Source organism: Macrosteles quadrilineatus, unplaced genomic scaffold, assembly GCF_028750875.1.
Source record: "Macrosteles quadrilineatus isolate MER2022 unplaced genomic scaffold, UCM_ALF_1.0 Scaffold_6__1_contigs__length_79288215, whole genome shotgun sequence".
NCBI lineage: Eukaryota > Metazoa > Arthropoda > Insecta > Hemiptera > Cicadellidae > Macrosteles > Macrosteles quadrilineatus.
In genome coordinates this window covers 23,971,546-23,986,423 of record NW_026542599.1, presented here as the reverse complement: position 1 = coordinate 23,986,423, position 14,878 = coordinate 23,971,546, and the positions used below count along the sequence as shown (strand labels likewise).

The window sequence follows — 14,878 nt, the reverse complement described above, 5'->3', positions numbered from 1 at the left end:
CCGTACCCGAGGCCTAATGCAACGCTGGTAACAATTTGATTTAAACCAATAAAAAAATTTTAAAAAATGTCTAAGTTGGTAAATACTTGTAAGTAATCCAAAAACAATGATTACAATTCAATTTTAATATATTTTGTATCTTAATTACCAATACACCTCAGTAGTTTTATCAAATTTCTCAAATAGGGATTAAGCCACATGTTTTGAACATCTCTGAAAGAAGAAAATCATGGACTCATTGTGATGTAGATAGGATACAAAACTACATCCCGACCAATCATTACAAGCAATAAATGCTTAAGACACCAACATGTAAATTGATTGTAGCATGAATTTTTTTCTCTGTTGGTTCAAAGTGTCTTTATAAGCGTTCCGATTTCCTACATGCCTCATTGTCGGAGAGCACCCAAAGAGAATTTTTTAAACAAAGAAAATATAAGATTGTTTTAACTTCGTTTTGTATGAAAGCAAATTGGAAAATAGCTTCATAACCTACTTTCAAAGTAGTAGGACAAGTATCCAATTTAATTAATAGCTTATTTCCATCATCTGATAATTATTCCCAATTTTCGAAGTCATATTTCATAGCTGATAAATTATTCCACTATTCAAAAGTTTTCCCGAAAGGAGCAAAACAGCTGGTGAAACATTAAGATTTTTTTTATATTTTAGAGTCAGTCTAAATGCAAATTTGTTGTCTTGACGTGAAATAAGAACTATGTAAAATTTTCTTTATTCAACAACCAGAATTAGATACTGAACTAAAAATTTAATACTAAGACACTACAGTATATTAGTAATTCTTAATCTTTTTAGAGTCATTGTCCTTTTAAAATATTATTTAATGTATAATTTAATTCTTATGCCTGATTAAACCATTAGCATGAAAAGTATTTGTAATTACAAATGTACTAAAATAAGATCAAAATTTCTCAAGGATAAGTGACTTACATCTTACATCTTACATACATCTTACATAGGTCCTCTTCATCGCAGTCGTAGAGACTGGAGAATCGTCATTTAAGTTCCTTCTTTCTCTTCTTATAATAGCCCTATGTGGTAGTTATGATCTTCATAGAACTCTTTGATGGTGTAGTATGGTCTTTGAAGGAGGTAGTTTTTTAGTGCAGCAGTGAATTTTTTTGCGTTGTTTATTGTTTTGAGTTGTTGTGGAAGTAGGTTGTAGAGCTTTGCTCCCATTGCAGTGGGAGTTTTGTTGGTTTTGTTTAATCTGTTTTGTTGGGTGTTATAGTTCGATTTTGATCTGGTGTTGTGGTTGTGGCATGTTTGTCTGGTTTCAGGCGGATTTTGTTTTATGAAATTGATGGTGTCAAATATGTATTGAGAGGTTAGGGTTAGAATTTGGTGTTTTATGAAAAGGGGCTTGCAGTGTTCGAGGTAGTGGGATTGGTCTATGATTCTGGCTGCTTTCTTTTGAATGATTTGTATTTCTTTTAATAGGCTTTCGCTGGCACTTCCCCATGCAATTAAGCCGAATTTCAGGTGTGAAGAGAAGATTCCATGGTAAGCCATCTTAGTAGTTTCTTCGTTGGTGATTTCCCTGATTCTTCTGAGGGCATAGATAGCTGATGAGAGTTTTCGCTGGAGCCTTTCCAAGTGGGGGTGCCAGTTTAGTTGCTGGTCAAGAATGATGCCAAGGAATTTGGTTGTGGGGTTGGCATTTGTTGTGTCTTCTTGAGTTAGAGGTTTGTTTGTTGGGGTGAATTTCAGGCAGACAGTTTTAGATTTGTTGATTCGGAGATTTAGGCTATTGCAGATTTTTTTTGCTGTGTCTATTGTTTTTTCTGTTAGATTAGGTGTTGGTATGCCCGGGACTATAATGGTCGTGTCGTCAGCAAACATTATACATGTATTGTCTGCTGGTAGGAGGGTGGGGAAGGTGTCTATGTAGATCAGAAAGAGTAGGGGTCCTAGTACTGAGCCTTGAGGTATGCCTTGAGTGATGGTTTGCAGTTTTGATCTGGATTTGGTAATGAAGTTTCCACTTTGGTGTTCAATTTCAATGAGTTGTTGTCTATTGTAGAGGTAGCTTTTTATCCAGTCTAGAGCTTTGTTTTTGATGTTTAGGGCTGATATTTTTTGGAGAAGTAGTTTATGGTCTAGGCTGTCAAACGCTTTCTGGAGATCCGTTCTTGAATCTACTCAAATGTTTGTGTGCTGTATAAGAAAGCGTAAGTGTAAAGATAAACAGTACTCCTAAATATTTGCCCTTTGTAAACTTTTATGTATGTACAGCTAAAACAATTACTAAACTACTGTAGAATTTGACTTATTCTACGATCCTATGCAAAATGTTAGCTTCAAATAATCCACAAATAAAAATAATGCTTTAATGCATGATTATAATGCTTAAACACTGATGATAACTATATATTCAATGGAAACAAGAGGTAATTCTATGTCAAATAACAACCAAATCTCGCCTAAAATTTTACTCAGAAATGTTGTATACAAACAGGTACACCTCCTCAGTTTTTATCTCATTAAGATTCAACATTCTAATATGAATGTAAAAATATCTATCTATTTGTGGGAATTAGAATTGCTCTATCGCCTCTCAATCAATATAGATTTATGAGTGAGGTGAATTTTGCATAATTTCTTTCTAAAAATGTATAACCCTACAAAGACAATATATATATTTTTTAGTTTTTTTTTTAATTGAAGCACTTTAACCCTATATCTGCCAATCGGCTCATGCAGGGGGGGGGGGGACCTCTGTGATGTGCCATGGTTCATAAAATAAGATCCAGTATTTTAAAGTATAATTTTTTAACATATAATAATTTTGTAAAATGGTGCAATCCGTTGGGAAATAAATAAATTAAATAAATAAAAAAAATTACCTCATATTTTTCATTGACTTGGAAAATTTAAGGTCGGCTGATAAGTCATTTTATAAACAAACAATATAATAAATATAATTTTTATGGGATATTTTACAACAAACAATACCTATTTATTTCCAAAATGTAGTTAATATTTCCTATAAAATTGTATTGTATAAAATGCAGTTTTTATTCCGATAAATATATATATATTAAGAAGACACTTTTGGTACAACCTATAAATAGAGATGTATTAACGTTGCGGTTAAATTTAACCCCTTACAAATAACATAATAATATTCCCCATGTTTCTTCTTGAAGCAAATTTTATAGGTACAGGTTTACAATAAATTTCTTATAGATAATATTTTGTATTAATTTTTAAAATCGCAGCAAAATGTGCTGACATTTTAGCGAAGCGAAACTAATCGACAGTTCCAGGACCAGGGTTAAAATGTGAGATATACATCGAAAAAATCAAAAATGATCCTTTACTTTTTTGTATATTAATTTTACAGTATTTGTTTGATATCAATGGTTAAACTGTCTTAATGTAAAGTTAGTTACATTTAAATAGGTACAAAACATCACCACAATATCATCACAAGAAGACAATGCGAAAGGCAATTTAAAATTCTCTATTGTGCCAATTACACTGTACAGTAGTAAATCTCTATTGTTAGTGTTAGGGTAAAAAGGTTTACAATAATAGACCAATAAAAAAAGTAACAAGAACAAGACTCTCTTCAACCTTTGTCTAAAAAATAATATTTTTATTTGTTTAGGAATTTTAGGATGAAAGTAAGAAATGCGCAGCGCATGTATGAAGCACTAGGTCTACTTATTTGCACACCTTTATGCTTTAAACTTTTTCGTGTCCAACGTTATCAATCAATAGGAGATATACCTAAAGCTAAAGTAGTTGATACATTTATAATCTAATGTTAAAAATTAAATATGTAAAGCCAATAAATGAAACTGGGCAAATAGTATTGTTAATTATCTTTTTTTAATTTACAAACGTTTATTAAAATATAAGACATATAAGAAAACTTGATTAAATAAATTGTTTTAATAACAGTTTTCACACTCAACCAAAGCATTGGTTTTGAGTTTCGCCGTATCGACCAATCAGCATCGCCGGAGAGGTCACGTGCATTTGTTTATTGTCATTTCATCACGGAATCCATGTAATGCATAAGGGGTCCCCGTAGCTACTCTCTCGCTCTAGTAGGCTACTAGAGTGAGAGAGCGTGTCGTGTGTGTGAGAGAGTGATAGACAAGGAAGAACTGGGGAGAATGAGAGAAAAACAAGGCCACGCCATATTGAATCAGTTGTTAATTTTTGCGTGAGCTTAAAAGTATTTAGTGATTGATAATTAATGTGTTAAGTGTAAAAAATCATTTTCGGTTACTTCAAATACAACTTTTTGATGTGTTTTAGAGTTCGGTAACTTTTTGAAATGTAATATGTTGTTACACTGAAATTGTAATCAACACCTTGTCGGTACTTTTGTAATCGATTTGTCAACCAGTTAACAAATTGGGACGTCCTTGATTGACCCCTTCAGGTATGTTTTTAATAAAAAAATAAGTTTATAAATAGTTTAAAATTGCTAGAAGTTCAGTTTAAAGCGCCTCGATGCATTTTAAAGTAGTTGCTAGGTTATGTTTCCATTTATTTGCGGTCAAATGAAACCTGCACCACAGGATGCTGCTGCAAGTAATTAAACTAGCTTAAGCTTTCATTTTGTTGACACAAAGATGTCGCACATCACCTTCCAGTGTTCGAAAACCTTTGCATTTTATTTAAAACAAACGTTCACCCAGCATGGTGATATTGCTTTTGTTGGCTTAGCAGGTTAAGATAACACAGTTGTAATAGCAGAAAGCTTTGAATAATCTGCATCAACCATTCAAAACCCAGGTGAGTGAACTCACCTCTGAACCATCCAGCTACCAAGTTTTGTGATAGTTCTAAAGTCAAATTAAAGAACTTTGTAACTAAGTTAAATGATAAGCTCAACTTTGTTTGAACTAGGCATATCCTACCAAAAAGGTTAGCATTAAAAAATACCATGTTTTGAAGATCATAAGCTAACTTGGTATGCCTACTCGGGCCTACTTAAGTTGTTGACAGGTCTACTTTGGTCTGCTGTGATTGTTCATTGTTGTGTTGGAATTTTACTTTGACAAAAATGGATTTTGCTTTACACTTTGTTAATAAACTTGATCCTGATCTGTCAATAGGCTGTTATTCGAGTTATTTAAGTTAGCCTATGTTTAAATCTCAAAGGCTTGTAACTTAAGACATTTTAATTGGTTGTAGCACAGACTATTCGGTAGGCCAATTAACTTAATTATGGTCTATTTTGTCTGTGGTTGTGAGCTTTGTTTCTTAAGTTTAAAAGGCTTGGGCTGTCTTCTTGAATGTTTTTAAAGGTCTTAAGTTAGCATAAACAAATTCTTATGTAGAATTATTGGTTCAATGCCACATTGATTTAATATTTAATGTAAAGCCATTTTACTTAGCCTAACTAAGATAAGTTAGAGGTATTGAGTAAGTTTTGTCATGCAAAACGTTAAAATTCCTCTCTAGACTCTTAAGTTTAAAACGAAGTAACTTAGGCTAACTTGACCAATGAGCACTATTCTTACCTTAGGCTATTCCAAATCAGTTGATCAAATGGGTTGATAATCGTTTGGCTGCACTTTACTCTACGTCCTAGGTACACCCATTGAAATGAAAAATTTTGACATAGGCATATAGATTATTCTATATAAGTTATCGATTATTTCATTCAGTTACTTAGTTAGGTTAGAACCTAACCTATAACTCAATAATAACTCTCAATAACTCGTTTATTAAACCAAAGTAACAAATACAAATTTGCATTAGTCATGTCAAACAAAATATGTCTTTACGTCTAAAATTAAAATAAAACAATTGTGCTTTAATCAACTAGATTTACGAGTGACAATCTTCTTCAAACTTAATTAAAATTAAACCCATCAGCGACACATTCACGGACACTGTAGCAACTTTTGGCCAAGAGTAACCCTTTTACTTGCCTTTTGAAGCGGACCTAACTAACCAAACTTGATATATCGATTGATATATTCATTCGAATGAGTGTGGAACGTAAAGTGCAGCCCATCGTTTCTTTGGATTCAACATAATGCCATACCAGTAAGTAACTTAGGGTACAGTTTCTTAACTGGGCTATGCTAATATTGATTGAAACTATCAATTCGATTAGTAAACCTTCATGTGATTTTTTTCATTATCAGCAAGTTTGGTTGGTTAGGTTAGGTTATGATAGTTTAATTTTATAATAGATATATTTAAAAATATAGATTATTTATCAATATTTTCAATTTTACTTATAGTTTCAATCGATATTAGCATAGCCCAGTTAAGAAACTGTACCCGTAACTTAATCCTCAAGTCGTGCAACAGCTTTACTAGTGGGGTAGACTTCCGTATCTGTTGGCACAAACAACCGAACGAAAATATTATTTGATTGTTTCATTTGATATATCGTTTGGTTAGGTGCCCGTATTTTAAGTACTTATGGTAATATATATGGTATTACCTTATGGTATTATAAGTACCAATAAGGCAAGGCGTATGAAAGAAGGTGTGTGCATAGTGACGTCAGTGCGAGCAAAACATGTTTTATTTATTTTACCAAATCATATGTTTTCTTGTAATTTTCCAAAGACTTTCGAATGACAATCATTACGAATTAGCATTGAATATATAACACTATTTAGCGTTTTATATCCGATATATATAGTGTTGTATTCAATATTGAATATAGTCATAGTGTTATAGAGTCAATGGTGGTAGTATATAACATTTTGATATTGAGTACATTTTAATCGAAAAAAGTAAAGCGGTAAATACTGTAACTGTGGCTGCCAAACAGACAATATATTTTTAAGTGACCATATACAAATAGTTTTTAATATAATACCTTTTTTGCAGCTTTTTTTGCATGTTTTATATAATTGAAAAACTCTCATTTAAGTACCCTTAGTCAAAAATAAATAGTTACAAATAAATTGACAAGATTGTATTTACGTATATTTAACAAAAACAACACAAAACGAAATACAGTATATAGCTTAAGTTGTAGAAACTTTATTACACTTTAGTGACATACCCAAGTGCTATACTAAACCCGTATGAAAGCCCCTCGAACTTTGGTTTTTCTTAATAACTTCAAAAATTTACGAGACGCTTACCGAATGGTCTGTCTCGTTGCAAAATCGCGACCGCAGCAAACCATCGCGAATACAGGACGTCACAGCAATCACAAGAAATCATCACGGCTGTTGCCGCTATTGAGATATGATCCGAGATATGGCCGCAATCACAAGAAATCCATCGATGTATAATAACTCTACATTACAGTTAGTTATTATACATCGATGGAAATTATCACGGCTGTTGCCGCAATTGAGATATGATCCGAGATATGGCCGCAATCACAAATATTGTCATGGATTCTGAGATAATCGCGGATGCTGCCGAGATTGTGTAAGACACGTATAACGTGACTGCAATTATTATTATGTAGTTTTGTGCTGTTTTGTTAAATATATGTAAATACAATCTTGTCAATTTATTTGTAACTATTTATTTTCCACTAAGGCTACTTAAATGAGAGATTTTCAACTATATAAAACAAAAGTAGGAGCTGCAAAAAAGGTATTGGGCCTATGTTAAAACTATTTGTATGGTCATCTAAAAATATATTGCCTGTTAGGCAGCCACACTGACAGTATTTACTGTTTTACTGTTTTATCAAAATGTTATATACTACCACCATTGAATATCCTGTATAACACTATGACTATATTCAATATTGAGTACAACACTATATTGTATATAAAACGCTAAATAGTGTTATATATTCAATGCTAATTCGTAATGATTGTCATTCAAAAGTCTTTGGAAAATTACAAGAAAACATATGATTTGGTAAAATAAAACACGTTTTGTTCGCACTGACGTCACTATGCACACACCTTCTTTCATATGCCTTGCCAATAAAGTTAACCAAACGATATATCGAATAATCGATACCTATCGATTGATATTTTCATTCGGTTGTTTGTGCCAACAGATCCGGAAGTCTACCCACTTAGTGTAACTTAGGGCTAAATTAGGCATTGTAACACAACCTAAACTGCAAAACGGTAGGGCTAGGCCTTCAAAGTTATGGTAAGCGTTTGGATTGTTGGTTCAGGTTTTTTTAGTAGGCCAGACCCATTAAGTTAAAATTGAAATAATTATTTATATTTACTTACTTATGTTTAAGTAGGCTAAGTAAAGTTAACTTATATATGGTAGGCCCAAGTTATGTAAGTAGTTACAAAATATTAACTTACCTCCTTAGTTTTTAAGTTACTGTCAAAAGATTAATATTTATTGGGAGACTTAATAACTTAAATTGTTGAATTAGGCCTAACTACAGTGGTTATCTAGACGTAATTCTGCATAACTTAAGCTCACAAGATATGAGGTGAAATCTTCTGTCTCCATAAACTAACAATTTACCTACCAAATAGCCTATAGGCTATTTTTTCTGATTGCCGTGTATTTTTTACAGCAGCTCCAAGATAGGCATGAAGTAACAAATACGAGTTTAAACATTTTATTAATAACAATAAATATAAAATGGCTATTTAATGAGTCTTAACTCCGCTGTCTTTTTTCAGGATTAGGTAAAAAGAGGTTAAGTTTGTGAATCATATTGATAGTTGCTTGACTGTCTTTGTAGAGGCTATGTTGTTAGCATAAATGAAATATTAACAATGTGTGAAATGTTGTGGATCAAAAATTTACAACAATAGATCTTTACAATTGATAAACCAAAAGTTGTGAGTGGTGCTAGTACAAAAACTCTTTGGACAGTAATATAATCATTTTGTTGATTTTTTATGAATATTGACATTTTGAAATAAACTAACTGTAATTCTTCTAAACGCATTCATGAGTGATTATGCCACATTTCACAAAAGAAGACTTGAGCGTGATCAAAACGTGTTATGAGAAAAATGGTTGGCACGGGAAAAGGTTAGTCAGTGAATTTCCCGAGAAAGGCTGGTCGGCGCGATCAGTGAACAAGGCAATCAAACGTTTGACCACCAAAGGGTCGATTTTTGGAAAGAAAGGAAGAAAGCGATTGGATTCTGATAGCCCTTCTGGAAAGAAAAAAGTTGCAAAATCAGATACAAACACCGTTCAAGACTCTGATTCTCTAGAAGACGCAGAGTCGACCGCTTGCTCTAGTAATCAGTCAGACCAGACAAGGTAGGACGGCAACGTTGTTGGGTGTTGTGCCGTAGTGCGATGAACTAGTATGTGCTTGTGGTCAGTCGTTGTGTTGTAGTCTCCTCACTTTGGAATTTCATTTTGAACGTTTTATGTTACGTTTCCACTCTTAAGGTGTAAGTTATTTTATTTCACCATTACGAGTGTGTGCATGATCACTGTGTATTTCCATTTGTGTTTGTTACGTTAATGTTATGCACCGGAGGAATCTGTGTCCACATCGTTGTCTTAATTTGCACAGTGGTGTCACTGGTATCCGCCTATTTTATTGGGACTTACCTATTATAAATAGGCTAATGTTATTAGATATAGTATGCCTGTGTCAATTCAGTTTTAAGGAAACTGCTATTGTAAGTTTTTAAAATATAACATTTTATAGGCGGTTACTAATGTTATTTGGTTTATTATTAACAAGACTAATGTAATAGACTAATAATACGTACAATAAAGCATTACAAATCATAGTAAAATGCTAATTATTGTTTTTTTTTACTTCTCACTTGGTAATATTATATTAAACGGACCTACGTCATCTGTTTTGAATCCACAACCATTGATAGCAGTGGAACAAAGTTGCCTAAATGGGAGAAACTACACAAATGATCCATACTGTATACATACTTTATTCTGAAATGGGGACCATACGATTGACTAAATTGCATATACGGCACTAAATTGAGTAATAATATTACTCGACGATAATATTTTGCAACGCTATGAGATATTGATTTTTTTTTTCTTTTAACCCTGCTTACATTAGTTTTTGATGAGTTAAAAACTTTTTATTTTTATAACCATACACAACACAGTCAATTTTTATCATAAAATTTATAATATGTTACATAACCTACTGTACCTACATACAATTTAGTAGGTAGGCCTGGATACTATTTTGTTGTTTTTGTCTGTTGTTCAAGACTACCTACTTTGATTTTCAAATTTTTATTTTAGACTCAAGAAAAGGAAAATTCCCTCAGTAGAGTTATCTTAAACCATAAATAATAAAATACACCCACTGCAAACCTGCAGACTAAGCGAATTTCCATTTGCCAGATTGGATTTACACTAAAATGTCTCCTTAAAAATATCACATTTATTCCCTATTTAAACAGCATTAGTTTAACGAGTATTTAGGGTTGCTGCAATAGGGATGGTAAGAAACATGTTTTTTTGAATATGTCAATAGTTTAGTAAGTATTTTGAAATTTGATAAAAAAAATGTGATAAACAAGCAAACTACAACAGTTTACTTATTCTCCATAAGAATAACATGGGAGTTTTTTAATTACATTTTTTTGTAATTTTCTCCGTACCGTAACTTATTAGGCACAAAACAACGCTTCAATTCTACATTGTTAATTTTTTGAGCTCTAAAAAATGGGATGGAAATAAATTGAAAATTTTTATGTTTTGGGACAGGTCAAAAATGGGAAAACCCAATTTTTACCCCTTAAATCCCCCATAAAAAACGTTCCCATAGTCTGATCATGCTGGCTCGCGAACGCGTTCAAATAAATCTAGGTTTACATGTTTTTACCAAATTTCATCAAAATTTTTGCTCAAGTTATCGTGCTAGCATACAGTATACATGAATTTGAACAGATGGTGTTTTTGGTCTCTAGGGACCTCAAAACGAAAAAGTAAATCGGTCCCGGGTCCGAGTCTTACCATGAGTACTATAGCTTATTCCCAGGAAATTCGCTAAAACAAATCAAGAAATCTTTCTGATTTGTAGCTCTTACAATTTGTTAAATATTTAAAAATATGTCGATTGGCCAAAAGCAGTACCGGTATGTTGTACAGTATTATGAATTTAAAATGGGAAATTCCTACATTTAATAAATCAATGTGAAATTTTACACAAAAAACAAGATTTTCTGTCTGATTTGCACCCTCTATCTGCACCTCACTACTCCTTTCAATATTTCTTGATGTTTGCTCTATCCATAGAATCTGCTTAAGAGGCGTGCACCCCCACATTGCGCTGATCCCCTGGTGTTTATTAAGTATAAGTGTTATTGTATTTAATTTACCAAAGTAAATTTTTAAAGTGTGTAGCTAGATTACATAGACCTATCAAATTTAAGTATATAAAAACATTCAGCTAATTTGCACCGATACAGGCAATAAGATTTATGTTTGTACAAAAAATTTTCTTTATGTTGACGTGGGACGTTTTCTACATGCCTGCTGAGAGTGATCTTATAGGCCTACATGGATGAGTAATTTTCCTTTGCGATTAAACATGTTTAAAATTTAACAATATATCACATAAAGTTAATTCACAAGTTCAAACTAATATTTTGAAAAACTGATCTGACTTTAATACTAGGCTAGGTCATAAGTTGACCATATTGCCTTGGAGCCCAGCCAAACCGGGTGGCACCTAGGCTTTTGTTTGTATAAAGCTGAGTCAACTTATGATAGTAATGTAATACAGCAAAATTGTCATATTCAATTTTGTTTAAATTTCCACTAGGTACTTCACAAATAATAACCCAACTCAGTAGAAGAAGAATAAAAAGTTGTTAAATGAAATAAAATAATAATGATACAGTGTTTGCACGTACACACAAATAACAATGGTCAAAGACCGTCTGTTTTGTGGTTGTCATACTGATTTTTACAAATTCAATACACTTTAAAAGAGTCTGTGAATCACACCGTACAATTATTCATAAAATAAACTGATTTCCAGTATAAAAATATATACACAACTATACATACTACTTACTAGTATTTTACATACTAAAACAGAAAAGATTATTGAATAAAAAATAAAATTGAAATATGAGAAACAGTATCCCCTAACCCAACTCAGTAAAAACAAGGCATACAAAATGCAATAATGTAATTTACTCAATGTACAAAATAGCATAGAAATTCAAGGTAACAGCCTTTCAAAAGCTTCTAGCATAGGCTACATGTTTATTTATTTACTCGATTTACAAGTCCAGTGTTGCCTTTAATCCATCCACATTTTGGAGAGAGGCTTTTTTTAGATGTAGATTTAATCCAATGCAAATAATTGGTCCAATCCACTATGTCAAAATATTTTGTTAAAATATTAGTCTTTAGATTTACTAAAATTGGAATTATAATTAGCTGTAACAAACATCTTGGGTTGGAACAACTTAAAAGAGATTGGTTGCCACATCAGTGTTGTAAATTGGGAAGTTTTATTAATCTCGTGTTCGGCTTGGACTGAAAGGTTGCTTGAGCAATATAATATAGTTCCGTACAGATACAGAGATAACAAGTCTCTTATCTGTGAACAAATGTTTGAACAAGTGTGTTATTCACACAGAGGAAATAAGGAAGATGTATCTCTTGTTGATTATGGGGAGGAATGATGGTTTTTAAAAATTAAAATTGCTCTGATACAGTCTTCTAAGCGTAGTTTTAGCCTTTTCTGTTCACTAAAAGATTATTAGGAAAATAACAGACTAATAATTATAATAATAACTTGGGTCTTTAAATCTACTATAAAAAAACAGTTACTCACACTTGCCATGCAAATTATTCAGGCAAATATCAATCTTACTTTAATTCAAAATTTCAATTAATATCTCTTGTGTATTTAAGCATTAAAGTTTGTATGCAGAGTCAAAACTAATAACATTATCATAATGTAAACATCTATATTGAGAATCAAAAGATTAACTTAGGGAAAAGTAAACAAACAAACTAGCTTATAACTTATAGGCTAAGTAAAAACAAATTCAAGAGCTGATGCATTTTCAATATTTAAATTTGATTAAATAGAGCCTTTTAATTGAAGGTCGTACCCTTAGGAGAGGGTTTATCAAAATTAATTCCATTTGTTGATTTTAGATCTTAGCCTACACTGTAAAAATTGTGATTTACCTAACTCAACCAGTTTACAACTAAAAAAGTAGCCCATTTAAATTGATTTTCATTAACTGTTTTGTCTCTTGTTCAAAATTTTACTATGGTTTAACCTTCACAGGGTTGGTACGGTCAGGGAAAACCTGGAAAAGTCAGGGAATTATGAAAAAAATCTGGAATTTCTCCTGAAAGACTACCTTTTTACAGATATGCTACGTTTTGCTCTAAACAGGTCTTTGTCAGGGTGATGACTTATTGCAAAAAGAACTACATAATCACTGATGCACATTTTTATATTGATAGTTAGTTATCAGTAAGGGGGAGGAATCAATATGTATATAGTTTGAAACAAGTTTTGTATTTGGGAGTGAAGTTAAATATTTACATTTTTTCTAATATTTCTTGATTTTGATTAGTTGATATCAACTTACAGTATACCTGGAAAAAGTATAATATCAGTCTGGAAAAGTCAGGGAATTTTATTTACCAAATTTAGTACCAACCCTGCTTCAACTGAAGGACCTTTTTGTTAGATTGCAATAATACATAGGCTATACAAAACTTTGGAAAGAAAGTTGGCCAGCAATCTTTGATAGTGAACTATAGAAATAGTTGTATAATTTGATAGTTAAAACGCAAGGGGAGGCGAAGCCCTTAAAAAATTACCTTTTTCGTTACCCTTTGTCACTCCGCTAGCTCATAAGCTTTGACACCTCAATTGTGAAAATTGGTTAAGTAGGACATCTGAAAACCAGATGTTACAGAGAAAACCCTTATTGTATTAAGTATACTGGAAATCAGCAAACTGATACATAATTTCTCCCATTTCCTTTACAATAAAATTGAACATCCCTCTGCTTCTATAATAACAATTGGGTAAGCTGCGGAAGTAACTATGGGGTTTTATCGGGGAAATCTCCAAAATTACAATAACTTCTGAACCATAAAATTGATAGTGCTGGAGTTTGAACCATGATGTTACAGTCTTCTAGTGTAGTTTAGTTATCTTGGTCTGTTCATTGATAACTATCTTTTAGATACTGAAGGAAACACCCCAGCTACATACACCATCTATGGCTTTAAAATAATAGGTTACTTACCTGTCGTCATCAATCCTATATTTGTCGTGGATGACTAACTTAGTTTTGGTGTTAAAACCCCATTTTCAATTCCTCTATTGCTACGACAAATAACTTATAGGATTGATGACGACAAGTTAGTAACCTATTATTTTTGCCATTTAATCAATCCTGGAGGCAAATTATGAATAAACTAGTGTCCCTGTTGCTCGAATTCGAGCAATTGCTAAGTATTGCAGGCGTTATTTTAAAACTAATTTCAACCAAGTCAGCAAGTTTGTATAGCAAACTGTTAAATCAGCAAACTTATTGACTGTTTACAATTAACATATGCTCTTCTTCTCACTTTTGATTTCTGACAACAGCTGGAGTTTCATAACAATGTTTGTTTCCCATGTTAATCTTATGGAGAAATACGAAACTTTAAAGGGCTCCAGGGCCTCACTCTCTAATTATTTCCCTAAAAAGAAAGTTTCCTGCACAAATTCACGTTACCCTCTTTCCAATGACACCAAAAACATGTCAATCGGTTCAGTAGTTTCGGAGGAGTAATTGTCACAAAAAACCTGCTTGCGTATTAAATAAGTACTAGTGGTCGTCCTGTGGTCGAAACTCGACCAAAAATAATTAATGTACAGACTTCACTATTTTCTCCCCACACTGTAAATAAAACATGTGATTGGAATTTCTTCCATTTGTTTTGATTTTCTGTTTACATTTTGTTGTTATTTCGTCACCATCATGGCAACCCATAT

The 14,878-nt window shown here is 32.4% G+C and overlaps 1 protein-coding gene across 4 annotated transcripts in view; it reads left to right on the top strand.

The window, feature by feature from the left end:
• The first annotated feature begins 4,094 nt into the window (after positions 1–4,094).
• The window catches only part of LOC128996354 (transcriptional repressor p66-beta-like), a 28,551-nt gene continuing 17,767 nt past the window's right edge, over positions 4,095–14,878 (top strand). Inside the window, exons 1-2 of one of the 4 annotated variants that reach the window (XM_054421626.1) lie at positions 4,095–4,420; positions 8,580–9,174. In XM_054421626.1, coding sequence (XP_054277601.1) covers positions 8,864–9,174 — 311 coding nt within the window. In that variant the 5' untranslated portion in view covers positions 4,095–4,420; positions 8,580–8,863. Of the gene's footprint in view, positions 4,421–4,687; positions 4,777–8,579; positions 9,175–14,878 lie in introns of those variants that run through there. The other 3 variants (XM_054421628.1, XM_054421627.1, XM_054421629.1) reach the window with 3 other exon arrangements.